Below are 25,823 nucleotides of genomic sequence, written 5' to 3'. Positions count from 1 at the left end.
GTTTTAAGGATCTGGTGTCTGTCTCTGTGGTAGCATGGGTTTGAGCCCTGGTCAGGTGCAATGGGTTAAAATGATCTGGAGTTGCTGCAGCTATGTCATAGGTTGCAGCTGTGGCTCAGATTTGATCCCCGAACCTGGTCCAGGAAATTTATGTGCCATGGGTACAGCCATTAAAAAAACAAAACAAAAAACCAAATTGATGGGGTAAAGGATGCATTATTTATTATTAAATATGATGATGGGGAAATTAGCTTTCCATTTGGAAGAAAATAATAATAGAGCACCGTTCACACCATATTCATAAATAAACTGCTGTTGAAATAGTAAACAATATAAAAATTGAAACTATTAAGGCATTCAAAAAAATATTCAAAACATTTTTATTACTCCTAGGAGACTTTATTTTTTCTCAAAAAAGAAAAAAAATTTTTTTTTTTTGTCTTTTTTAGGGCTGCACCTGTGCCTTGAGGTTCCCAGGCTTGGGGTCCAATTGGAGCTGTAGCTGCCAGCCTTTCACCACAGCCACAGCCACAGCCATGGGGGATCGGAGCCTTGCCTGCAACCTACACCACAGCTCATGGCAATGCTGGATCCTTAACCCACTGATCAAGGCCAGGGATGGAACCTGCATCCTCATGGATACTAGTCAGATTCATTTCTGCTAAGCCATGACGGGAACTCCCTGGGAGATTTTTTAAAAGTGATGGAGAGCCAAGAACCATAAGGGAAAATTTAACAAATCAATTTTTTTTCTTTTGGCTGTGCCAGCAGGATGTGAAAGTTTCTGGGCCAGGAATCAAACCCACATCACAGCAGTGACCTGAGCAGCTACAGTGACAATGCCAGATCCATAACCCACAGTGCCACAAAGGAACTCTGTGGCCCATCTATTTAGATTAAAGAGGAAAAAAAAATGCAAAAGACACTTTAGATAAGGTCAGAAGCAAATAGTAGAATGACAAACAGTATCGAGGGAGATTTTTTTCTGTTGCAGTTATAAAAGAGAAAGTTTTAATGAGTACCTACTTAGTAATACAAAAAAAGTAAAAATTTTGGGCATTGTATATGATACACTGCAGAAGAATAAATACAAATAGCCAATAAATATGTGACTACTATCAGATAGGAAAATGTAAATTAAAACATATCAGATTTTGTTCATCAAACTCATCAAAATTTCAGCAATTGATCATATCTAGTACTTACAGAAATGAGTATCATGAAACATGGTTGGTGGAAGTATGAGTTGGTATAGCCTTTTAAAGTTCCTTGCCAGTATCTCTCTCTTTTTTTTTTTGTCTTTTTGCCATTTCTTGGGCTGCTCCTGCGGCATATGGAAGTTCCCAGGCTAGGGGTCTAATCGGAGCTGAAGCCGCTGGCCTACCCCACGGCCACAGCAACGCTGGATCCGAGCCACGTCTGCAACCTACACCCCAGCTCTCGGCAACGCCGGATCGTTAACCCACTGGGCAGGGATCGAACCCGCAACCTCGTGGTTCCTAGTCGGATTCATTAACCACTGCGCCACGACGGGAACTCCCTTGCCAGTATCTCTTAAAAATAAGTATACAGCACATTTTGGTTGAGAAATTCTAATTTTAGGCATTTATCCCACAGAAATAATAGCATGTGTATTTTTAGCCCTGTATGTATTTATGTATTTGTAGATATACTTGCTTAAACTTAGGAAAAAGTTGAGAAGGATACACATCAAATTGTTAGTATAACTAGTAGGAGTGGTTTCTTTAGAGGATAAAAATTTGATGGATGTTATTTTAATGACGTGTATAGTTGAGCTAGCATTCATATAGTATTAGTATAACAATTCATATAAATTAAATGCAATTAGTAATGGTTTAAAATAAATGGATTTGTTCTAATAGCTCATTTCTTTTGTATTTCTGTCATTTAACTGTACCTATCTTGGATTTGGAAAAATATTTTCTATGACAGATATAAAGATTGTTATGAGCCGATTAACTTATTTGTTTTATATATACTTTGTGGAGAGCTTTTTAATAACATCAAATTAGCTTCTTCCTATGCAAAAAGAAATGAGCTCTGGTTTCTAAAAGGAATATTTTTGGTAGGTCATTTGGAGTTTTAAAGAATTGAATATTTTAAATATGTGTATTTAATTTTAGAATTTTATATACATGTGTGACACCTGGAATGTAGTAAACTGCCATTTGGGAAGAAGCTGTGTCTTATTTATAGTTTTTTAGTCCTTAGCATAGTAAACAGTATCATAGCTGATTATATTTCCCATTATTTGACTAATTATAACTGTTGTATCATTTGGTCATTTACTTTGTATAGTCAGTTCTATTTAGTAGTATTTATGACAGTTTCTAAAATAATATCAAATGTTTCCTAATTTAGATTTAAATAATTGTGTCCCAGTATAGTTGTCAGTTTATTCATAAGTTTCCCTTGAGACATACATTATTTTTATAATTGGTTCAATGATTTTTCTGTTTAATAATATGGACAGTATTTCTTTTCTGAACTTAGTGGAGGTGTGTTATTTCAGGCCATTGGAATATCCTTTACAACAACTCTGAGCAGATAGCCCATGAGCCAAATTCAGCCCCTGCCTATTTCCGTAAAGAAAGTTTTATTGGAACATAGCCTCGCTCATGCATGTATGTATTGTTTGTGGCTGCTTTCATACTACAAAGGCAGAGTTGAGTAGTTGTGACAAATATTATATGGCCAACAGTACTTAAAATATTTATCCTCTGGTGTTTTTCAGAAGAAGTTTGATAATCCTTGCTTTAGAACATTAGATTACTGACTACAGATTGCCTTGCATAGCTGTACCCAGTCGCTTTAGGGATCTTTGGACAATTTCTGTTGGTGCTCACAGTTCATTTACTCAAATATATTCATTGAGTACCAGTTTTGTGTTAAGCATAGGTCTAGATACTAGAGAGATAAGTGGGGAACAGTGAACAAGGCACAGAAAGTCATTGCCTTCATGAAGTAGAGGAGGAAGATGACGAACCATGATGATTTTCCTCTTAAAATAAGTAGATCTTTTTTCTTTTCTGATTAGACAGTTTAGGAATTTGTTAACAAAATGTGATACTGATGTTTCCCCACTGTATTGAACCTTGAAGATAAGTGTTATGTGTAATGCAATGTCCCTTGTTATTGAGACTTATTTTCTTTATCATTAACATTTGTAGAGGTAGTTATCTTCGGTTATTTTGGGTTCTTAATCTGTATTTAAGGTAACTTAAGTTGTATTCCACACTGTGGATGTTAGGGGCTTATTAAGTATTCATATAAGTCATTTGATAGCAATGTGTTACATTTTCTGTTAGAGAAATTCAGTGCTAAAATTAAAAAAATAGCTAACATGTATGAGTTAAGATATATAGTTTATACATCTTACCTCATTTTCTTCTAATAACTCCATGAGTTTTTATTATAATTCCCTTTTTCTAGATGGTGAAACCAAAGCTCAGAGAGGTGAGCTAAAACAGTTAAAGGATGTAGCCTGCCCATATTACCATCTTGGCCTGGGTGACTCCAGGGCTGGAACTCTCGGCCAGCGTGCACTTAATACTTTCTAAGATTTGCAAATATGCATTTTCAGATTGGCCTTAATATAAGTAGAACTTTAATTTTACTTGTTCTTTTATCCTTTTCTTTTTTCTTTCCTTCTTTTCTTTTTTTTGTGGGGGGGGGTGCATGGATTATTGACATTTGAAGGTACAGGAGGTAATTTTCTTCTTTTTCTTGGTGTTTGTGTGTTGTATGTATTTAAGATAATAATTTAATCCGGGAAAGTGGAAAAGAAGAAATCTGCAAAGATAAGACCCAAGTAAACATAAAACATCAAGGAAGAAAACGATTAATTTCATCAGGAAGTTCAGAAAGTATATCAGCAGAGCAAGACACAGGAAAAAAATGTAAAGATGCTGATTGGGAAGAGTCTGTCATTTCATCCAAGGTGATTTTTAAAAAATTCATAATTTGTTTATTTTCATCATCAAGTATTCTAGTTAGAAATAATCATATACTGTATATATACATTAAGGAAAAACGAAAACTGCTTTTTATTATTGAATTTATCAGGATAAAAACAAGTCCAGATTCCCCCCTACCCCCCTGACCCCCCGGTTGCTGAAACTAATCTTTAATATAGTACCTGCATTGTATGAAACAAATTTCTATTAATGTAGAAATTTTCCAATCTGGAAAAACGTGGAGACCATTTGACTCTGGTCATAATTCGGTACCCTTATTTTGAAAACCCGGTTTATTTGGGGTCATCAGAGAATTGCAGTTTGGGATCTGCAACATGAGTGAGCCATGTGCAATTTCCTGTACAGCAAGGGAAGGAGAATGCTTTTATAGAGGAAAAAAAGTTTGGGAGGGCTATAGTGAACAGAGTCCATGTTATTTCATTGGCTGGGTCCTTGCCAGGAAAGAAGAGGAGTCTTTTTTCCTGTTGTGCTCTGCTGTCATCATAGGGCATGAGAGCTCTGCCTTCTGGTCTCCCAGCTCTATATAAATGAAGTTTCTGTTTATTAATTTTTTACATGTCCCCCTTTTGATCAGGATCTTTCTCTGAAAGCATTGTTGATCAAAAGTCAGATTTTCTGATTTCAGTGGCTTTTGTCCTTTAATGCCCACGAGGGTCCTTTGCTGATTGTTGTCTCACATGAGAGAGAAAGTACATAGATTGGAAACCTATTGAGGTCACATTCATGTATCAAGGAGGGGAAGGAGGAAGAATTTTCAGGCACGTTTAATTTAAAGTCTATTTGTTAACAAGATCATAGAGATTGGAGAATGTCTGAAGTGTCATCATCAAAGGTTTGGCAGACAAGTTTCCAACAGGCCTGGCCTGGATATCTTGGGAAGGTTGTCTCATCAGATGCCATCTATTTCAGTTCTGGGAAATCTTCACTTCCAGGTCATCAGATGATGTGCAGGTCCAGTCAGGGTTTTGTTCATTTTTTAGGTGTGTCATGTGAATCCAAGAGTCTATTCCATGGAGTTTGGCAGCACAGCGGTTGATTAGCAGTATCTGATTTGGGGTCTTTCCAGAGAGGTTGAAGAGAGTTCTTCTGGAGGTATTTTTTTCCAATAGTTGAAATATCCAGGTTGCCAGGTATAATGTTTAAGGTCATCATCTCCCAGGAGTGCACTGTGAAAAGATTGCTCTACTAAAACCTGGTTATTTTTAATAGAAGCACTTAGGTGTTTGCAGTGTTGGAGTATCTCTCCTTTTACCAGTTGTAAGTAAAAAAAAAAAAAAAAAAAAAAAAGCCAAGTGCATTGCACATTCTGTCACTACTTTAAAGTGTGAGAGCTTATGAGTTCCAAAAGGGGTGGATCTGAGATTTAGAGGGATTGATGGTAATACCTTTAGCCACAGTATTTGGATGATCTTTGGAATTTTTGCCAGTTGAGTCATAATAATGCTATTAGTACATTTAACTAAACTAGAGGGTTGAGGGTGGTAAGCGCAGTGAAAGTGTCATAAAACTGGCCAGATAGCACAGACTTGTTGAAGTGCCTGATCAGTAAAATGATAATCACCATGCAGTTTGAAAGAAGTTCTTCCAGATAGGACATTTTTCTAAACAATTTTCTAGAAGGACATTAAGCCCAGAAGAAGTAGTGGCCTGTCTGCAAGAGGAGTCTGTATGTGAACACACACACACCATTACTAAAACATATTTATATCTATGAGCCAGAGCAAGTTGTATGAAATCCATTTTTCAGACCTTGGGTTGTATTTCAGACAAGTGGGACAAGTGAGGTAGATACTTTTGGTGGCCTTTTTAGTGTTTCCCCATCTATGTTGATTCATGACTGCTGTCATTTTGTTAGTAGACCAATGATTTAATGTATGTACAGTGGTAAAGAGTGGGGATTTTAATAGGACTGGGTTGTTAGTTAGTCTAAACCAGAGCTTTCTCTTTTTATCAAATCAATAATTTTTGAATTTCCCATCTTGTTTTTCTTTTTCTGAGGCCAGTCGTTGGGCTTCTCTAGCCAGTTTTTCTAAGTTACTATTTGGGGAAATGTCCCTTGGGTCCAAGAGTATGCTCATGGCCACTTTCAGGGCAGCATTTCCTACAGAAATGTCAGCAAAGTCATTTCCCTTAGCTTCCAGAGAGTCAAGTTTAGAGTGCCCTAGAATATTAATAATAGCTAAAGCAGGCAGATAAAAGTGTTGCCTGTAGTAATTCCTGGACATAAGGGCTATTTAAAATTTTATTTCCACTGAAAGTAAGGAACCACATTGCTTCCACAATATTCCAAAATCACAAGCTGCTCTGGAAACACATGTACCATCAGTATAAATATTGGCAGTTTCATCCTTGGCTAAAGCACAAGCTCATGTGAGAGTGTATAATTCAGCCTGTTAGGCCAGAGTAGCCATAGGTAAAGATGCTGCCTCAACAATCAAGAGGATTTGCAGTAGTATACCCCACACAATATTTGCCATAATCACCTTTTATTTATTTATTTTTTGGGCCACACCCCTGGCTAATGGAAGTTCCCAGGCCAGGGTCTGAATCTACACCACAGCTGTGACCTGTGCCATAGCTGTAGCAACACCAGATCCTTAACCCACTGTGCGAGGCCTGCCTGGAATCAAGCCCATGCCTTAGTAGCAACCTGAGCTGGTGCAGAAACAATAATGGATCCTTAACCCACTATGCCACAGTGGGAACTCCAGCCATTGTCACCTTTTAAATAAGAACTCGTCAATGAATCAATGAGAAGTCAGTATTACCAAGAGGCATTTCCTGTCAGTAAATGATCATTTAGAGTTAAGCAGGCAGGAGGGACTTCTTTGGTGACAGAGGACAGAAGAATAGGGGGGTTAAGGTTATTATAGCATAAAAGAGTTATGTGAGGAGCCCAACAAAAGGACAGTGAGGCAGCTGTCTGAGAAATACTGAGTGTGTTGAGAATTCAGGAGGGCTTCTACTGCATGGGATACAAAAATGGTTAAAAGGGATCCCACGATTTTCTGGGTAGCCTTAACCACTAGCCATAATGGCTTTAAGGCAAATGGGGTATTGCTGTGTCACAGGGTCCAGTAGCTGGCCATAATACACTGAGGGTTGACAGTGATTCCCCTGGTTTTGGGTGAGTACCCTAAGGGCATTCTGTTTGTTTTCATATACAAAAAGGAAAAAAGAAATCTGATAATTGCAATTCTCAAGGGCAGGTGGGTTCCTCAAATTCAACTTTAAGAACTTAAAGGCTATGCTGTTTTGTTCTTCCCATAAGATTGGGTCATGGTTATTATTGTTTACGTAAAGCATACAGAGAGGTTTGGGTATAAGAAAGAAATTTGGAATTCAGTTTTGGCGATAAGCAACTAGCCTGAGAAAAGTTGGTAGTTGGCACTTAGTATTGGGTTTGGGAAAATTTAGGACATCAGGAGTGTATCTGGATCTGTGTATAGCTATTATTCTGATATCAGATGCCCTAAATATTGAACCTAGGAGTTCCCATAGTGGTGCAGTGGAAACGAATCCGACTAGTATCCGTGAGGATATGGGTTCAATCCCTGACCTCGCTCAGTGGGTCAGGGATCCGGCATTGCCGTGAGCTGTGGTGTAGGTTGCAGATGAGGCTCACATCCCGAGTTCCTGTGGCTGTGGTGAAAGCTGGCAGCTGTAGCTCCGATTCGCCCCCTAGCCTGGGAACTTCCATATACCTCAGGTGCAGCCCTAAAAAGACCAAAACAAACAAAAAAACCTGAACCTAGGTTTGGGCAAACTGCAGTTTTTCTTTGGTGATCTTATGTCCCTTTAAGGCTAAAAGCTTTAGCAAGTAGATTTTGTCTTCCTGTGAGGAGGCCTGAGAAGGAGAGCAAAGAAGTGAATCATCCACACATTACAGCAAAGTAGAACCTCTAGGGAACTTAAATATAATCCAGACAGCCTTCAGGATTTCTGAGAAGTAAGAGGGACTCAGCAAAACCCTCACACATTACTGTCCAGGTGAATTGTTTTCCTTCCCAAGTGAGGGCAAAAAGGTATTGGCCAGCCTCTTCAACTGGAATACCAGAGAATGAACTGCAGAAATCAGTAACAGTAAAGAATTTGCTTCCAGTTGGAATGGATGTCAGTAATGTATGGAGGGTTAGAACAACAGGGTGTCAAAGGATAACAGTGTTGTTTACTTGCTCGGAGATCCTGGACAAACCCCCACCCTCAGCCCTTGGGTTTTCTTAGCAGGCTGGTGTAAGGGATAATGAGACCTTGAGCCTTGTCATCTTCTGTTATGAACTTTATGCCTTTAAGGGCTTCCTTACTTATAAAATATTGATTACTTGTGGGAAAATGGATTTGAGGGACCTGTTTGAATCTTGATGGGAAGTATGCTGTAAATTTTGCCCATATCAGTTTGAGATTTCGTTCATAAGGAGGGCAGTAGCTGATTCACTGTGAACAAATGATCAGTGTTTCTAGAATCAGGTCTAGTACTGTCAGGGAAAAAATAAATTAAAAATGTCAAAGGATCATTTAATTCATTTGGTTGGTTATTTTAATGACTGCCATCAAATTCTGGACTCTTGGGAGAAAGAAATTCCAGAATGATGCGCCTCTGAGAAGTCTCAGCCTAATAAATGAATATTAGTCCCTAATACATGAGTGGGGCAGAGAAACTAAAGAGAAAAGGATGTGCAGCTCTCAAAAAGCCTAAAGAAAAGGGAATAGAGTCAGAGATGGGAAACTCTTGAGGCTCAGTACAGATCCCACTATTTGAACTTTTTTAGGGGCTGCTTTATAGTAGTGGGGTTGAGCCCTGAGAATGTGGCTCTGGTATCATTTAGAACTGGAAGAGATTCATTTCCAATTGGAGAAATGTTTCTTCAGGTTGATAGTGAGGGTGGATTGGGAAGAGCCCCTGTAGTTTCTCAGAGCCCTGTCGTTGAGAATTGGGGAGATGTTGGAAAGCCTGGTTAGAGGGCTTAAGGCGTCTAAAGTACTTATGTTTGTGACAGTCTCTTCCCAATGTCCTGGATCTTTGTGATAATAGCAGAAACTAGGAGGGTTTTGGCTTTGTTTAGGAGCCTTCAGTTGCTAGATTTTGCAGATTAAGAATTTTAGTAGTCTTCCTTTCGGGTGATGCGCCTAGAGACTGAGTGTAGTGAATTTGCGAGATCAACTAAATCAGGACTAGACATGGTTTCCCATTCCATCCTGGTCCTTTTTACTAGAAGGGAAAGGACCCAGTTCAGCCCGTTAATAAACAGAGCGAACAGACATCCAGGTGGAATCAACATCGGAAAGAAGACCATATTTTTCTTCTAAAATAGTCTGAAGTTGACTGCACTAGGCGTGAACAAGATCATCAGATTTTTGTGTGCAAGCCTGAATTTTGTTCCAGTCCGCAGGCTTTGGAAAAACTATAGCAATTACCTGATGAAGTCGCCTCATGATTGCTTAAGTGTGATTATATAGTAAGTGAGGGGGCTGGTCTCCACATTGTAATTCTAGAGATCTTTCTAGATTTTCCCAGTTAGCAGTTTTTATCCAATGCTGGGCCTGGTCTTCACTGATAATATGTGAACTAGGTGATATAAGTCAGAGAAACCAGGTTGATAAGCTTGAATGACTGTATTAAATTCCTCAGCAAATCTGTGAGGATCTTCAGTTACTTTGAGAACATTTTTGACTATGGCTTATAGTTGAGCTTTAATCCAGGGAACATAAGGGAGTTCCTGATGTGGCTCAGCAAAAACGAATCTGACTAGCATCCATGAAGGTGCAGGTTCGACCCCTGGCCTCGCTCAGTGGGTCAAGGATCTGGTGTTGCCATGAGCTGTGGTGTAGGGCACAGATGTGGCTCAGATCTGGAGTTTCTGTGGCTGTGATATAGGCCAGCGGCTACAGCTCTGATTAGACCCCTACCCTGGGGTCTAATGTCATATGGATGACACTGGTGCAGCCCTAAAAAACCAAAAAAAAAAAAAAAAATCCAGGGAATATAAGAAATTAAGGGTTGGGAGTTCTTTGGTTCAATCCCTGGTCCGGGAACTGAGATCCCATATCAATACATTCACATCATGGCTGGGAAAAAAAAGAAGAAAGAAAGATATTAGAGTGTAGCCTCTGGATTCTGAGGAGGCTGAATTTTAAAGGGCCAGATGGGACAGGTTCTGGCAATTTCAGAAGAAAAGGGAGTAGAAGGGAGGACTTGTTGGACAAGTTACCAGGCTATTTTAATAGTCTTCATAGTATGTTCTAGCCACCTACAAACACCAAGGTCACCTTCCACCAGCTCCAGGCTTCTTGATTCCTGAGGTCTCTAGCATGTATTTTTACAGTGTTGGGGATCTGGCCTCTTCTGTCATGAATCTCTAGCCTCTCACAACATCATCCTTCACATTTTCATCTAATCTAGGACGTAAGCAATGTGAGTGCCATAAAATATGGAGCTCTCTGCCTTCCCCCTGCTTCTTTCAAGTACAGAGCACCTTCCATCTTTCCTCTTCCCTCGTTTGCTGGTTCAGTGACTCGCTCTGGCTCATGAGCCTTGTAACTGGTACAGTACGAATTTATGTCTCAGCAAATTTACAAATTACTGCATGTAATGGATTTTTTGGGCCGTTTATAAATAATTGAAACCATGAATATTAAATTCTTGAGTGCCAAGGGCCTACTGAATATCAATATTTCATGGAGTTCCATAAAGAACATTATGAATTCCAGCTTTTATGCCTCTTAAAATGTATTTGAGAACCCCTGATCCATGGTATTGATATCTGTGACTTTATCCTCCTCTCTCTTTTGGATTAAATTAACATGATAAACATATTCCTTGTTGAAGATATTAAAAAAATAAACTCTTAACATTTCAAGAAAGTAGAGGGAGTTGAAATAAGATGCTTTACATTTTATATCTTATTTCATTTCTTTGGTTTGCTTTTCATTTTTTAAGGGGTAATATAGTAGATGCTTATTGTACAAAAGTTAGAATATTCAGACACGTGTGAAGTAAAAAGTGAAATTCTTGATTTGCCTCATCCTTTAATTCCATTTCCCTACTGACATTTTGGTTTGCATCCTTCTGAATCTTTTCACTTGGATTTACACAAGTAAATACTCATGTGGATATATAGGGGATTTTTTTTAAGTTAGATAGAATCATAGTATATATATGGTATAATTTTAAAAATTCTTAGAGGCGTTCCTGTCATGGCTCAGTGGAAATGAATCTGACTAGTATACATGAGGATGCAGGGTTTGATCCCTGGCCTCGCTCAGTAAGTTAAGTGAGCTGTGGTATAGGTCACCGATGTGGCTTGGATCTGACGTTGCTGTGGCTCTGGTGTAGGCTGGCAGCTGCAGCTTGGATTCGACCCCTAGCCTGGGAACCTCCATGTACCTCAGGTGCGGCCCTAAAAAGACAAAAAAGAAATTTTTTTTAAATAAGGTCTTTATAAAAATCCTTAGATATATATAGGTCTACATCATCCTTTTCAACCTCCACATAGTGTTTATGGTAAGAATGTGTTTTACTTTATTTAACCATTTCCCTAGTTGTATCCTTTTTCCCGCCTATAATAAATGTGAGAGGACATCGAGTATGATATTTTCCCCTATTGTCCCCAAACTGTTGCTGAGGCCCAATGTTGGAGACAGAAGCACTAAGTATAAGCATCTCATGTTTGAAAGGAGCTCCCAGCAGTGAGAGCCACACCCTTCTCTAGGTGCTTCTTTAAAGGCGTGAGAAGTATTTGCTGTCCCACCCCCAGGCTTTATACAAAGAGAACTGAGAGACAAGAAGGTTTTAAGATTTGGAAGAGTGCTGCATTGATGGGAAGAAGTTATTTTCTCCTTTTCTAAAATCAAGAAGGGATGCACTCTAAGAGAATTTATTGTGGATTTCCTCTTGTGGCTCAGCAGTAATGATCCCAACTAGTATCCATGAGGATGCAGGTTCGATCCCTGGCCTTGCTCAGTGGGTTAAGGATCTGGTGTAGCTGTGAGCTGTGGTGTAGCTTGCAGACAAGGCTCCGATCCTGTGTTGCTGTGGCTGTGGCAAAAGCTGGCAGCTGCAGCTCCAATTAGACCCCTAGCCTGGGAATTTTCATATGCCTCAGATGTGGCCCTAAAAAAGCAAAAAAAAAAAAAAAAAATATATATATATATATATATATATATATATATATATATATATATATATATACACACACACACACACACATATAATGGCATTTTGAGATGCCAACAGGAACAGGGGACTGACATTTTATGGGACCTGTTTAATTAGCCAGAGATTAGCCTACCTACCCCATTACTGCTGAAGAGGGAAGAAGAAAATAGGTTGAGTTAACCCAGTGGGGGACTGCCGGTAGGGAAGTGGGTCAGGATGGCTCCGCCCTACGGTTGCAGTTCCTGGCATGTGTTAGTTGGTCCTGTAGCAGAGGGAGATGAGATTGGGGTGTAACTGAGTGGCTTGGGAGGAAAGAGGGATGGGGCGTAAATGCCACCAGCTGAGAGCCAGCACCAAGAGGCAGCCAGCTGATTGCTTTTCCCATAGCTTATCAATACTATACAAGAACCATGATTAGACCTAGGTTCTTTTCACAATGTTTTAAATCAGTTTCGATAACATTTTAAAGTTGCATACTATTTCTTAAAAAAACTGTCAAAACGCCTAAGTTATTAGTCTAAAAGAAGTCATGCTGATAGTATCTTCTTAAGAAATTTGAACTGTTGGATATTAAATAATACTAAAACTAGCTCTTTCCAGAAGACAGCCAGAATACATGAGTTCATAGTTATACATAGGGGTAAATGTTCACGTCTATCAATTATGTTGTCATCACATCCTGGAAATGGTTACCAAGATGACTGGGGTTTATCTGAGCAGTTTCCACTCCACATCAAATATAAGTAATTAAGAGGTCATTTTTAATAGGGTAAGACCAGGCTTACTCTTTGTACTTGTGGTAAGTACACATTAAAAAAGTTCTGTCTTGCTAGTGAAAATATTTACTTGACTCAAAATATCTTTAATTGGTTAAACTGAAACTGTTATTCATATTACTTCAGAGGAATCATATTTATTTTCTAAGTTGGTCATAACATAGACTTCATGCAAATTTTTTGTGAGGGAGGAGCAATTTCATCATTCAGCTATAAGAAAAAATCGTGATTATATTTAGAGGGTAGAAATAAAATGTTAAAGTAACTTATAGGACATTATAAGAAAACTGCATGATAAGAATTTGACATATTGTTGAACAGGTAATTTAAGAGACATTTAAGGTTTTGGGGGCAAAGGTTATATTTAAATGAAAGCAAATTTATAGTTTTCTGATTACTTTTCACTGATGTTTGACACAATTGTAAAGATTTCATGTAACTGTGAACTCCTTTTCTAATACTTGTAGATTATTTCAAAGTTAACAAACTAGAGACATAGAAAATGGTATTTTAATAACTTTAAAATATGAATCAGGAGTTCCGTCATGATGCAATGGAAACAAATCTGACTAGGAACCATGAGGTTGCAGGTTCCATCCCTGGCCTTGCTTAGTGGGTTAAGGATCTGTGTTGCTGTGAGCTGTGGTGTAGGTGGCAGATGCGGCTCGGATCTGGAGTTGCTGTGGCTGTGGTGCAGGCCGGCAGCTGTAGCTCTGATTAGACCCCTAGTCTGGGAACCTCCATATACCACGGGTACAGCTCTAAAAAGCAAAAAAAAAAAAAAAAGGATAAAAAATTTTAAATATACATATTGCACGAATGTTGTAGTTTCACACTTTTACGCTTAAATTTACATTATTTCTTTTGAAACATGCTTTACTTTTTATTTTTCTGATTTGTCTTATAGGAAATGCCACAATCACGTTTTACAAACACATTACACAATACAGAAGTGAATAAAGTGAAAACTAATACACAGAGAAATGAAACCCCGGTAGAGGAACTTGGTGAGGTTTCTGAACAAAAAATCACTGCTAAGGGAACACCAAATAAAGTCGACAAGGTGAGGAGCTGTGCTGAGAGCTGTTCAAGTGCCCAAGGCACATCCTCCCTGGACGAATCTCAAAGGTCTCATCCTGAGTCCAGCTCTCATCCTTTCAATCCTGAAACTTTGCATGCAGAGGCAACCAGGTCAGTTCCACAGGGTTCTGAAGAAAACAAGCTCAAGAGGACATCTTGCATGTATGGGGCAAACTGCTACAGGTAAAATGAAATTACGGGTAGCATATAATTCCATCATTTCAATAGCAGATAGCTATGCAGATATATGCTATAGTGTGTTAAAGGCCTAATAAAACCCAATAGGCTAAAGGTTAGGAGTTTTTATCATGTGTCTGCTCATTTGTACTTTCTCAATATGCATTCTAGCAAATCCTGCTAGAGGCTTTTAAAATAATAGTGAGGAATTAAAAGTTTCATTTGTGGATATGCTAATTAATGCAAGGATCTGAACTGGGGGATTCAGACTTGAAAACAGAATCACTCAGACCTTAAATACATGCTTATTTAATGTCTTATTTAGATGTTAGAAAGATGGGCTTCAAAAATAGTTGTATGTAAAATAATTCTCAAGAAAATTATTGGTTGTGTTTAGGTATCTTACTATACTGGTGAGGTTTTTTTTGGATTTTGTTTTGTTTTGTCTTTTGTCTTTTTAGGGCCGAATCCGCGGCATATGGAAGTTCCCAGGCTAGGGGTCTAATCAGAGCTATTGCTGCTGGCCTATGCCAGAGCCACAGCAATGCCAGATCCGAGCCACATCTGCGACCTATACCACAGCTCATGGCACTGCCGGATCCTTAACCCACTGAGCAAGGCCAGGGATTGAACCTGCAACCTCATGGTTCCTAGTCGGATTCATTTCCACTGTGCCAAGATGGGAACTCCTTGTTCATATTTTTCTAATGGTGCTTTTGAATCACCATGATGCCTTCTAAAACAACTGAATATATATTCTTTGAATTGATTGGTTACTCCCATACTTCATTTAGTTACCTGGTACCATATTTTTTGATTTCATACTTTGTGAATTCAAACTAATTCCTTATTTGTAGTCTCTTGTTCCTCTATGTTTGTACTGACATGCTGATAAATACATAGCTGTATTTCAGAATTATTTCTGTGCCATTACAGCTCATCAAACCAAGTGTCTTATCAATACATTCTAGTACAGGTTGTCTTTTATGCAATAGCATGCTTATGTCACATATTCTCTTAATTTTTCATTCATGTCTCTCTTTAAAATGCAATGCCATTTAGGAAGTTCCCCTGTGGCACAGTGGGTTAAGGATCTGGGTGTTGCCGCTATTGTGGTGCAGGTTGCAACTGCAGCATGGGTTCAATCCCTAGCCTGAGAACTTTCACATGCTGTGAGTGCAGCCAAAAAAAATGCAGTATCATTTAGTACTTGAGTAACGATATTGTTCAATTTCAACAATTATAATTTATGCATCTATTGACAGTTTTATCTATCTGCTGTGGCCTTAGGTCTGCATGTGGAACATAATTTATAAACTTGGGGAATGGAAGTATAAACTTTCTGTTATTTTGGATTTCTGAAAAATCCTGTTTGATATTTGTATTAGTTTACTGTGGCTGCCATAACAAAATACTATGGACTGGGTGGCTTAAATTGCTGAAATTTATTATCTCACAGCTCTGGAGTCTGGAAGCCCGTGATCAAGGTGCTGGCCGGTTTGGATTCTCCTGCAGTCTCTTTCCTGGGCTTGCAGATGGTGCCTTCTCATGTCCTCACATGGCCTTTTCTCTGTTCATGCACATCCTGGGTGTCTCTTTCTCATCTGATAACGACATCAGTCAGTTGGATCAAGGCCCTACCCTTATGACCTTATTTAATGTGAATTAGCTCTTTAAAGGCCTTGTCTCCAAATATAGTCACATTAGGGGTTAAGGTTTCAGCATATAAATGTGTAGGGTTGGGGAGGTATGACACAATTCAGTCCCTAACAGTGTTGGGCTTGTATTTGTCTTTGTTAAATGTGATTGAGTATTTTATCAAGATTATACTGAATTCATTCATATTTGATGATGATACATGTTAGTTTTAATCAGTCATAGCTTATGAATAGTTATTTTACTTTTTCACTGATTTTCATATGCATAATTAATACCTGAGAAACATTTGCCATTGAAATCTTAAATCTTGAAGACAAAATGTTTATATTTGTAACAAAGGGGGAAAATAACCTATTTTGAGTACTCGTTATGTATGTACATCATAACAATCAGTTAAATGTGTCTTTTCTCCAGCCTCAATGCCATGTCTTAGCTCATACCATGACCTCTCTGGGACAAGTCATCACACTTGCCTTCAAGTTCATATTTTTTCTTCATTGTTGCCTGAGTCATCTGCCTTCAAAAAAATAAAAACAAAGAATAAGAGAGAGAAGACAAAAAAATCTCACAGTATTACTCCCTTTTACAGAATTGTTTGGAGGCTATAGCCTGGCTTTCTTAGCATAGTCCAGAAGGTCCTGAACTCTCAGTAATTCTTTGGATGCACCATGCTGTTATGCTGTCATTTGTCTTTTGAACATGCCGTTCCCTTTTCCTCACTGCTGTCCCACTTCAAGATTCATTCAGTTCCTTTCTGAGTCCTTTTCTGACATGTCCTTTTTAAATTGTTTATCCTCTAGTCTGCAACTTTCTTCTTCATATAAGTTTCTAATACTTGGTATTAGACCTTATATTTAATACCTAATTTTTGATTTATGGTTATTTATATTCATATTCTATCTCTTAATAGAAAATTATTCCTCAAGGGTGGTCTTATTCAGTCCCTTGGTGTTATGCTATTAACTCCCAAGCCTATATCTCCAACACAGATTTCAGATACAGATAATCATCACTTCAAAATCAACCTGTCTAAAGCAGTCACATCTTATTCCTTTGTGAAACAAAATAACAGCAAAACAGCATTTAACTTTGTAGAAACTGTTCCTTCCAAAAAGTTCTTTTTGAAAATTTTACTCTTTTGGGGGTCATATAGTTTTTCTGTTTAATAGCATATGGCTCCATGAAGCAAACTGGGTTTAAGAACTGGACAGAAATAGAAATGTCTCATTAGCATGTAAGAAATTTATACCTTAATTTAAAAACTTGTAGCTTCTATCTACATAAGGTCATATAAATTATCTGAGTTAATAGTATATAAAATAAGATTTTCATCCCTGATAAAGGCGAAGTGTCTTATTGAGGCCCAAACCTCCCACTGAGAACAGTTACCAAAGCTGAACACCCATATTTGAGAACATGGAGGCAGTTGGGACCCTAAGGCTTCTTTTCCCCTTGTGACACTTGCCAGCATTTTAGTGTTTGAGGCTGAGAGCTAAGAGGGCAGGTGGTGTTTTGGGCGGTCTTACGGAGCTTAGCCAACAAAAAGGAGGTCAGTGTTTGCAAAGCAGGAGAGGCCCTATATTGAAATATAGCTGTTTAGCATGGAAAATAGGAACATAATAAAATTGAATATTGACTTATAAAGCATTAATAACTTGTGTTGTATAAAATATTTGTGAAATTAAAATATATGAAAATAGCACAGAAATGGTTGGGAATTAAAGCAAGTTCATTTTGACTATAGTTATGCTACATAAGTGGAAGAATACAGTATTTGTTATTTTATGACTGGCTTATTTTACTTAGGTCCTTAAGGTTCATCCATTTTGTAACAAGTGTCAGAATTTCCTTTCTTTTTAAGGCTGAATAATATTTCAGTTTACATACAAACCATGTCGTGTTTATCCATTCATCTGACAATGGACCTTTGGGTTGCTTCTAACTCTTGGCTATTGTGAATAATGCTAACTCTTTGAGATTCTATGTTCAATTATTTGGGGTATATACCCAAAAATAGAATTGCTGGATCATATGATAATTCTATTTTTATTTTATTTTATTTGTTTTTTAGGGCCACACCCATGGTATATGAAGGTTTCCAGGCTAGGGGTCTAATCGGAGCTACAGTTGCTGGCCTACGCCATAGCCACAGCAATGCTAGATCCAAGATGCATCTGCAACCTATACCACTGCTCACGGCAACATGGATCTTTAACCCACTGAGCAAGGCCAAGGATCAAACCTGCAACCTCATAGTTCCTACTCGGATTTGTTTCCACTGTGCCACGACAGGAACTCCTCTATTTTTAATTTTTTGAGGAACCACCATACTGTTTTCCATTGCAGCTATGTTATCGTTTTATATTTCTGTCAACATTGCACAGAGGGTACAATTTCTCCACATCCTTGCCAATATTTATTATTTTCTGAGTTTTTTTTTTTTTTTTTTTGATGGTGGTCATTTTAATAGGTGTGAGGTATGATACCTCATTGTGTTTTTGATTTGCATTTCCCTAATGATTAGTGATGTTGAACATCTTTTCATATGTTTGTTAACCATTTGTGTATATCTTTGGAGAAATATCTATTCAAGTCCTTTGCTCATTCTTGAATCATGTTATTTATCTTTTGGCATTGAGTTGTAGGAGTTCTTTGTATAGGGATATTAAGCCCTCATTAGGTACATGACTTGCAGATACTTCTCTCATTCTGTATGTAGGTTGCCTTTTCACTCTATTAATTGGATCCACAGAAAATTTTAATTCTAATGTAGACCAATTTATCTACTTTTACATTTGTTGTCTTTGCATTTGGCAAGAAATTGTATACAAATCCAGTGTCATGAAGCCCCCCCCCCATTCTAAAAGCTTTATGTTTTAGGCCTTATGTTTAGTTCTTTGATGCACTTCGAATGAATTTTGTGTGTGGTATAAGGGAAGGGTCCAACTTCATTCTTTTTTATGTCAGTATCCAATTTTCCCAACACCTTTTGTTGGAAAGACTATTATTTCCTTTTGGAATGGTCTTGGCACCTTTGTTGAAAATCACTTGACCATATAAGCCTGAGTTTATTTCTGGGCTCTCTGTTCTCTTCCATGTGTCTATATCCTTGATCTTTATGACAGTACCACACTAGTTTGATGACTGTGGTTTTGTAATAAGTTTTGAAATCAAAAAGTGTGAAACCTCCAACCTTTTGGTCTTTTTTTTCAAGATTGTCTTGTCCATTCGAGGTCCCTTGAGATTCCACATGAAATTTAGGATGGATTTTTCTATTTCTGCAAAAAATATCATTGGGATTTTACTAAGGATTGCTTTAAATCTGTAGTTTGCTTTGAGAGTAGTTTAACAATATTAAGTCTTCCATTCCATGAACATAGGATGTCTATTTATTTGTGTTTTCTGTAATAGAAATTAAACTTGTCTTGTCTTTCACCTCAGGCTTATTTCCTAAATATTTTACTTTTATTTATTATTATTATTATTCTTTCTTTTTGTCCTTTCTAGGGCCACACCCACGGCACATGGAGGTTCCCAGGCTAGGGGTCTAATCAGAGCTGTAGCCACCAGCCTATGCCACAGACACAGCAATGCAGGATCCGAGCCACATCTGCAACCCACACCACAGCTCACAGCAGTGGTGGATCCTCAGCCCACTGAGTGAGGCCAGGGATTGAACCTGCAACCTCATGGTTCCTAGTCAGATTCGTTAACCACTGCGCCATGACAGGAACTCCAACTTTTAAGTGTTATTATAAATCAAATAGTTTTCATCATTTTCTTTTGGGATTGTTTATTACGAGTATATATAAACACAACTGGTTTTTGAACGTTGATTTTTGTATTCTGCAACTTTGCTGAATTAGTTTATTACTTCTAATAGTATACCCAAAGTAGAATGTTCATGGAAGTATTATTTCTGAAAGCCAATAACTAGAATGAATCCAGAAGTCTGTTAATAGTGGAATGGACAGATAGTGGAATGGGCAGTTTCATACAATGGAATGTTACACAGTGATAAAAGTATACTACTGTTACATGCAACAATGTGGAATGATCATTCAAATGGAAGTCATTCTCAGAGTTCTCTTGTCGCTCAGCAGGTTAAGGATCTGGCATTGTTGCTGCAGCGGCTCTGGTTGCTGCTTTGGCATAGGTTTTATCCCTGTGCTAAGAACTTCCACATGCCATGGGAATGGCCAAAAGAGACAAACAAACAAATAAATAAGTCATTCTCAAAAAAGTATATACTATACATTTCCATTTTAATTCAAGAACAGATGAAACTAATATGTTGTTTTATAACATTGCTTCTCAAAATATGGTCCAGAAACCATGGTGAGTCCTTGTCCCCTAGATGCTTTTAAGAAATATTTTGGACCAAAACCATTTTCATAATAATCCTTTATGTACCTTTTTCACTCTGATTCTCTTGCTCACAAGTGTACAATAGAATTTCCCAGAGGCTACATGATTTGTGTTAATGATTGAGTACAGAAGCAGATATGAAAATCCAGGTGTCCTCCATTAATCCAGACATTAAAGAAATGTATAACGTATGATGCAGTGTCTCTATGATTTTTTTGGTAGATGGATATTTACATTAATTGTGTTATTTATGATAATATGTAAAAGGTTTGTTATTTTAAAATAAATGTATTTTAAAATTTCTTATTTTAGTTTCTAATAGGTTATATAACCCACATAAATTAAAGCTCTTGGGAGTTTTAATGGTTTTTTTTTCCCCTCAGACCAAAAAATTTAAGAAACATTGTTTCAGCTGATAGGATAGTGGGTACCTTGGGGTAGTTAAGTGGGTTTAATGATTGGGAGTGGGCATGCAGAACTTCTAGATTGTTGGTAGTTTTCTGTTTTTTATTTTAGCAGAGGATGCATAGGTGTGTTCACTTTATTAAAAGTGTTCAAAAGCTATGTATGCTTATAATATTTACATTCTGTATCCTATATATCCGATATAAAGTACTCTTTGCAAGTTGCCCATTGATATTCATGTTACTAGAAATTTATTTTGCTACTGTAAGACTTCTGTACTGACTAGATATCATGAGCTTTGTTTTTAAGTGTAGCATGTTGGTTCATATTCTGGAATAATCAGATGTGTATTGTTTGATTTCCTGCTATATCCTATTAATTGTTTTTTTCTCTTATATCTAGAAACCTAGTATATTCTATTATTTTTTGACAGTGTATTTGTCACTCTCATAGGAAGAATCCTGTCCATTTTCAACACTTCAGTCACCCTGGTGATAGTGATTATGGAGATGTACATGTCACGTGTCAAGATGAGGCTGATGAGCGGCCTGAATGTCCTTATGGAGCATCTTGTTATCGGTATGTAAACCTGAAGTGTTTTGTTGTACTCTTTTTCTGCTTAATCTCTGTTACTTATTCAGGAGAAACTGCAGGTAAGCCTCTCATTTAAGGCCTTTAACTTTTTAAAATTTACATAGATAATAGATTTTTATTTTGTTAATAAGTAGGATTATAATGTTCTTTTAGATAATTCTAAATTTTTGACATTATTAACCTTATAAATCCTGAAATTGTTCCTCATTTCTAACTTTCAAAATGCAAATTGTGGTTCAGTAGGTTAAGAACCTGACTAATATCCATGAGGATGAGGGTTCAATCCCTGGCCTTGCTCAGTGGGTTAAGGATCCAGTGTTGCCACAAGCTGTGGTGTAGGTTGCAGATGTGGCTCGGATCCCACATTGCTGTGGCTGTGGCATAGGCTGGCAGCTGCAGCTCTGATTCAACTCCTAGCCTGGGAACTTCCATATTCTGAAGGTGTGGCCCTAAAAAAAGAGGGGGGAAAATGCAAATCAGATAATTTAAAAACTGTCATTTCTTCCCCATTATGTACTCGATCTAGACTCCTTAATGTGACAAATCAATTCAGGATGTTATCTCTGCTGCTCTCAATTCCTACCATTCTGCCATTCTTGCCAACACGTGAAACTCAGTTTTAGAAGAAAATAGTACCTCCCCTCCCTCCTTCTTGTGACCATCTGGGCCATCTTGTGACCATCTAGGCCATGGATTGCACAGTAGAATTTATTTAATAAGATTGTGTTTGGTTCTTTCCTGGATCGGCTTCTCTTCCAGACAGTTTCCTGACAGTAAGGACTCTTTTATCTGCAACTTTGTTTAATGAATGAATGAAGTTAAAATAAATAAAACTACCAAAGTAGTGATTCCAGTCCTAGAGAGCTTTAATTGGAATACAGGTTGCTGAACCTACTGGCCTTTTTGAAGTTGTTACTGTTTCTGTGATTTGGTTTTCAATAAGAAGGCCAAGTAAGTTTCTGAGACTGGAAAGAAAATAAAAAAACTTTATGCATTACCATTTGAAAAATAAGTGTTCCATTTCAACAGAATATCCTTCAGATAATAATGAAATTACATTATCATCAATGATGTCAATACATTTGAAAATTTAGGAGAAACAAAATTCTTAGAAAATACAACTTTTAGAAAAGATATGAGAAGAAAAAGAAAGTGGAATAATCCTTTAGCATTAGAGACATTGAAGACATAATTAAGAGATTTACATTAAGGAAATTCTAAGTCCATTTGGCTTTAGTGGATAATTATATCAAACACTTAAGAAACATTCAATTTTTGTATTCTAAAAAAAAAGGCTGTATTCATCAACTCATTTTATGATACAAAAACTCAGCAAGAAAAATAAAAGAATGAAGAAGTACAGGAAAAACTACTTTTGAGCTTAGATGTAAATATCTTTATCAAAAAAAGTTTAAGTGAATTAAACAATGGTTTAAAAGAAAAATATAATATGACCAAATTGATTTTATTCAAAGAAGGCATGGTTTGTTTACTAATAAAAAAGTAGTGTAATTTATCACATATCAGAATAAGTAGAAAATCATATAATCGTTTCAATAGATGATTTAAAAAATAGATAAAATTAATTCATTTATGATTAAAACTCATTTTAATATAGGAACAGAAGAACACATCTTTAATAATCATAAAGCATATCTACCCAAAACAGCAAACATCTACTTAGAAGTGAGATATTAAAATTTTTCTTTCTCATAACAAATGAGACAAGAAGAATACCTTTTATTACTACTTCTATTTAGTATTGTACTAGTGATGTAAGACAGTGCAGTAAGATAAGAAAAGGAAAATGAATGATTATTGGAAAGGAAGAAATAAAAGTTTAATTGTTGACAAATGGTATCATTGTGTAGATAAGAAATGCAGACTAGTCTCTGATTGAATTATAAGTATTGGTAAGTGCTTGCCAAGGTTATTGGATATAAATGTCAATATACAAGGTCAGTCATGTTTCTATATTCCAGAACCATCAATTAGAAAATATAAACTTTTAAAATGTTATATTTATGGTAGTATCAAAAAGTATCACAGATAAATCTAATAACATATATAAAAACCTTTATAAGAAAAAAATTTTTAGGAAAACCTAAGTAATTATAAAGACTGAAATTTTCATGATTAGAAGATTCAATATTGTTTAAATGCCAGTTTTCTCTGAATATATCACAAGTTTTTGTATAGAAATATGATGTGATTCTAAAATTTATATGAATATGCAAATGGCCAAAAATAATCAAGACAATATTAAGTAAAGAAGATTATTTGGCAGGACTTGTTGCATTAATTAAGGCAGTGTGGTATGTGCCCAAAGATAAAGTAACAAGGCCAGAGCAGAGTAGAACCCAGAAACAGACCTGTGTATGTACAGGTGACATATTCATGAAAAGGGCCATTGCAGGCATTGAGAAAAATATGAGTTTTTTCAGTTAATTCTATTGGGATGCAAATATTTATCTGGAAAAAGAAAATTCACACCACAGTGAAAAATTGAATTGCAGATGGATCATAGAGCTAAATGTTAAAACAATTATATTTTAAAGGTACATGTATAAGAGTAATTTTCACAATTCCAAAGTTGGAATTGCTTTCTAGGGCTCTAGGGCAAGCAGTAACTAACAACAAAGATTTAGTGTATAACACAGGGAACTATATTCAATATCTTTTAATAACTTATAATGGGAAAGATTCTGAAAAAAAGATGTATGTTTAACTGAATTACTTTGCTGTACACCTGAAACTAATATAACATTGTAAATCAACTACCCTTTAATTTAAAAAAAGCAATAACTAAAATGGAAAACATTTAATATTTGATTAATTAAAATTAATATTTTTTTCACCAGTAGATACCATTAAGAGAATGAAAATAGGAGTTCTCTTATGGTGCATGGGTTAAGGATCTGGCTTGTCACTGCAATGGCTTGGGTTGTTGCTGTGGCGGGGATTCAGTCTCTGGCCTGGAAACTTCTGTATGCCACAGTCGTGGCCAAAAAAATAAGAGTGAGAATAGGCCACAGAGTGAGAAAAATATATATGCAACCACATAACTTATATCCAGAATATATAAAGAAGGCTTACAAATTGCTTTTTGTTTTTCTGTTAGTGATATGTACAGGGTTTTTGTCCAAAAAGACATCTAGATTGAATAAATCTATGAAAAAATACCCATTATCTTTATTAATCAGGAAAAGTTCACACATTCCTGTGCATGTGCATGCACATACAAACCTTAACATAACTCATTCCTTGCCCCTATTTATTTATTCAACAAATATTTTCTGAAGACTCATCAAACACTGAGTTCTGATGAAGCAGTGTTGAGTGAGATTACTTGTGGAACAAACATATTTGCATCTGTCTGTCTGTCTATCTGCCTATCTGTATTTTTGGAACAAAACAGCCTTTCACAGTTCATGTCATAATTCATGGCATTATGGTGATAGAACTTTTCATTTTTAAAAAATTTTGTAGTGCAGAATTTTATACATATACATAAGTAGGAGGAATGTGGACTAAAGTGCCAATGAAACTATAACTCATTTTCAAAAATTATCAAGTCATGGCCAGTACTTTTTCATCTATGTCACATCTCCTTCCATCTTACCCCTACTCCTAGGTTGTTTCAAAGCAAATCTTCGGCATTGTATCTCTTCATCCCATTTGACCCATAGTTATCTTAGGGTATATCTCTAAAAGATAAAGACTTTCTAAAAACATACTGCAATACCATTACTAAATAAATCTTTAATATTTAGTATCCTGTCAGTTATCCCAATTCCCTTATAGTCTCATATTTTTTTTTTATATTTTGTTTCTTTGTATCAGGATCCAATTAAGGTCCATATATGGCCAAAAAAGAGCTGTATTTCTTAAATTATTTAATCAATAGGTTTCTCTTTGTTTTTCCATTGCAATATATTTGTCAGAGAAAGCTGACCATTTATTCTGAGGAATAATCCCTTAGTTTGGATTTTGCTGATTTCATTGCCAAATCACTTTTTATTATAAGGGCCCTTCTGTACCCTAATAATTGGTGGTTTGGAAATTTATTGAGCTTTGCTCTTGGCCTAGCATATGGTTGATTTTTGTTGAACATAACATGTGTACTTAAATGGTTTGTGGCAATAAGTTTCTATAAATGTCAGTTTGGACAGGTAGTTACAGTTCAGATTTTCATTATCTTTGATTTTTTTTCTGTTGTTGTTCTCTTAGTTATTGAGGGAAGGGTATAGAAATCTCCACTATATTGTAGGTTGGTCTATTTTTCCCCTTAACTCCGTCAGTTTTTCTTAATGAACCAACTGCAGTCTGTCCTCAGTGGAAAAGCCATAAAAATGAGAAACTCACTTGAAATTTTTCCCTTTGCCTGTGTATCGACTCTTGCTATGTTTCTGTTTATCCATTGCATTTAGATGATTGTTTTTCCTATTTTTAACAGAGTATGACTATTACCTGTGGGAGGCTTTCTTCTGAGATCATCTTCTGTCAGTCTTCTTTCAGTATTTCTTGTAGTGAGAAACCGCTGGAAAACAATTCTTTCAGCTTTTGTATGCCTGAAAATGGGCTTATTTTGATTATTATTACTGTTTTTTA

General features: G+C 36.7%; 1 protein-coding gene across 6 annotated transcripts in view; it reads left to right on the top strand.

Moving 5' to 3' along the window:
- Positions 1 to 25,823, top strand: part of APLF (aprataxin and PNKP like factor) — a 79,044-nt gene that overhangs the window by 28,719 nt on the left and 24,502 nt on the right. For 4 of the 6 annotated variants that reach the window (XR_001307662.2, XR_302396.3, XM_005662499.3 and 1 more), the window contains exons 6-9: positions 3,454 to 3,477; positions 3,777 to 3,961; positions 13,837 to 14,192; positions 21,072 to 21,197. Coding sequence is in view for 3 of the 6 variants with exons in the window: in XM_005662499.3 (XP_005662556.1) it covers positions 3,454 to 3,477; positions 3,777 to 3,961; positions 13,837 to 14,192; positions 21,072 to 21,197 (691 nt within the window). In the remaining 3 variants the exon portion in view is untranslated. The remainder of the gene's footprint in view (positions 1 to 3,453; positions 3,478 to 3,776; positions 3,962 to 13,836; positions 14,193 to 21,071; positions 21,198 to 25,823) is intronic. The other 2 variants (XR_002342624.1, XM_005662500.3) reach the window with 1 other exon arrangement.

This window comes from Sus scrofa, chromosome 3 (genome assembly GCF_000003025.6).
Source record: "Sus scrofa isolate TJ Tabasco breed Duroc chromosome 3, Sscrofa11.1, whole genome shotgun sequence".
In the NCBI taxonomy this organism is placed as follows: domain Eukaryota; kingdom Metazoa; phylum Chordata; class Mammalia; order Artiodactyla; family Suidae; genus Sus; species Sus scrofa.
This window is presented reverse-complemented; position numbering and strand designations above follow the sequence as displayed.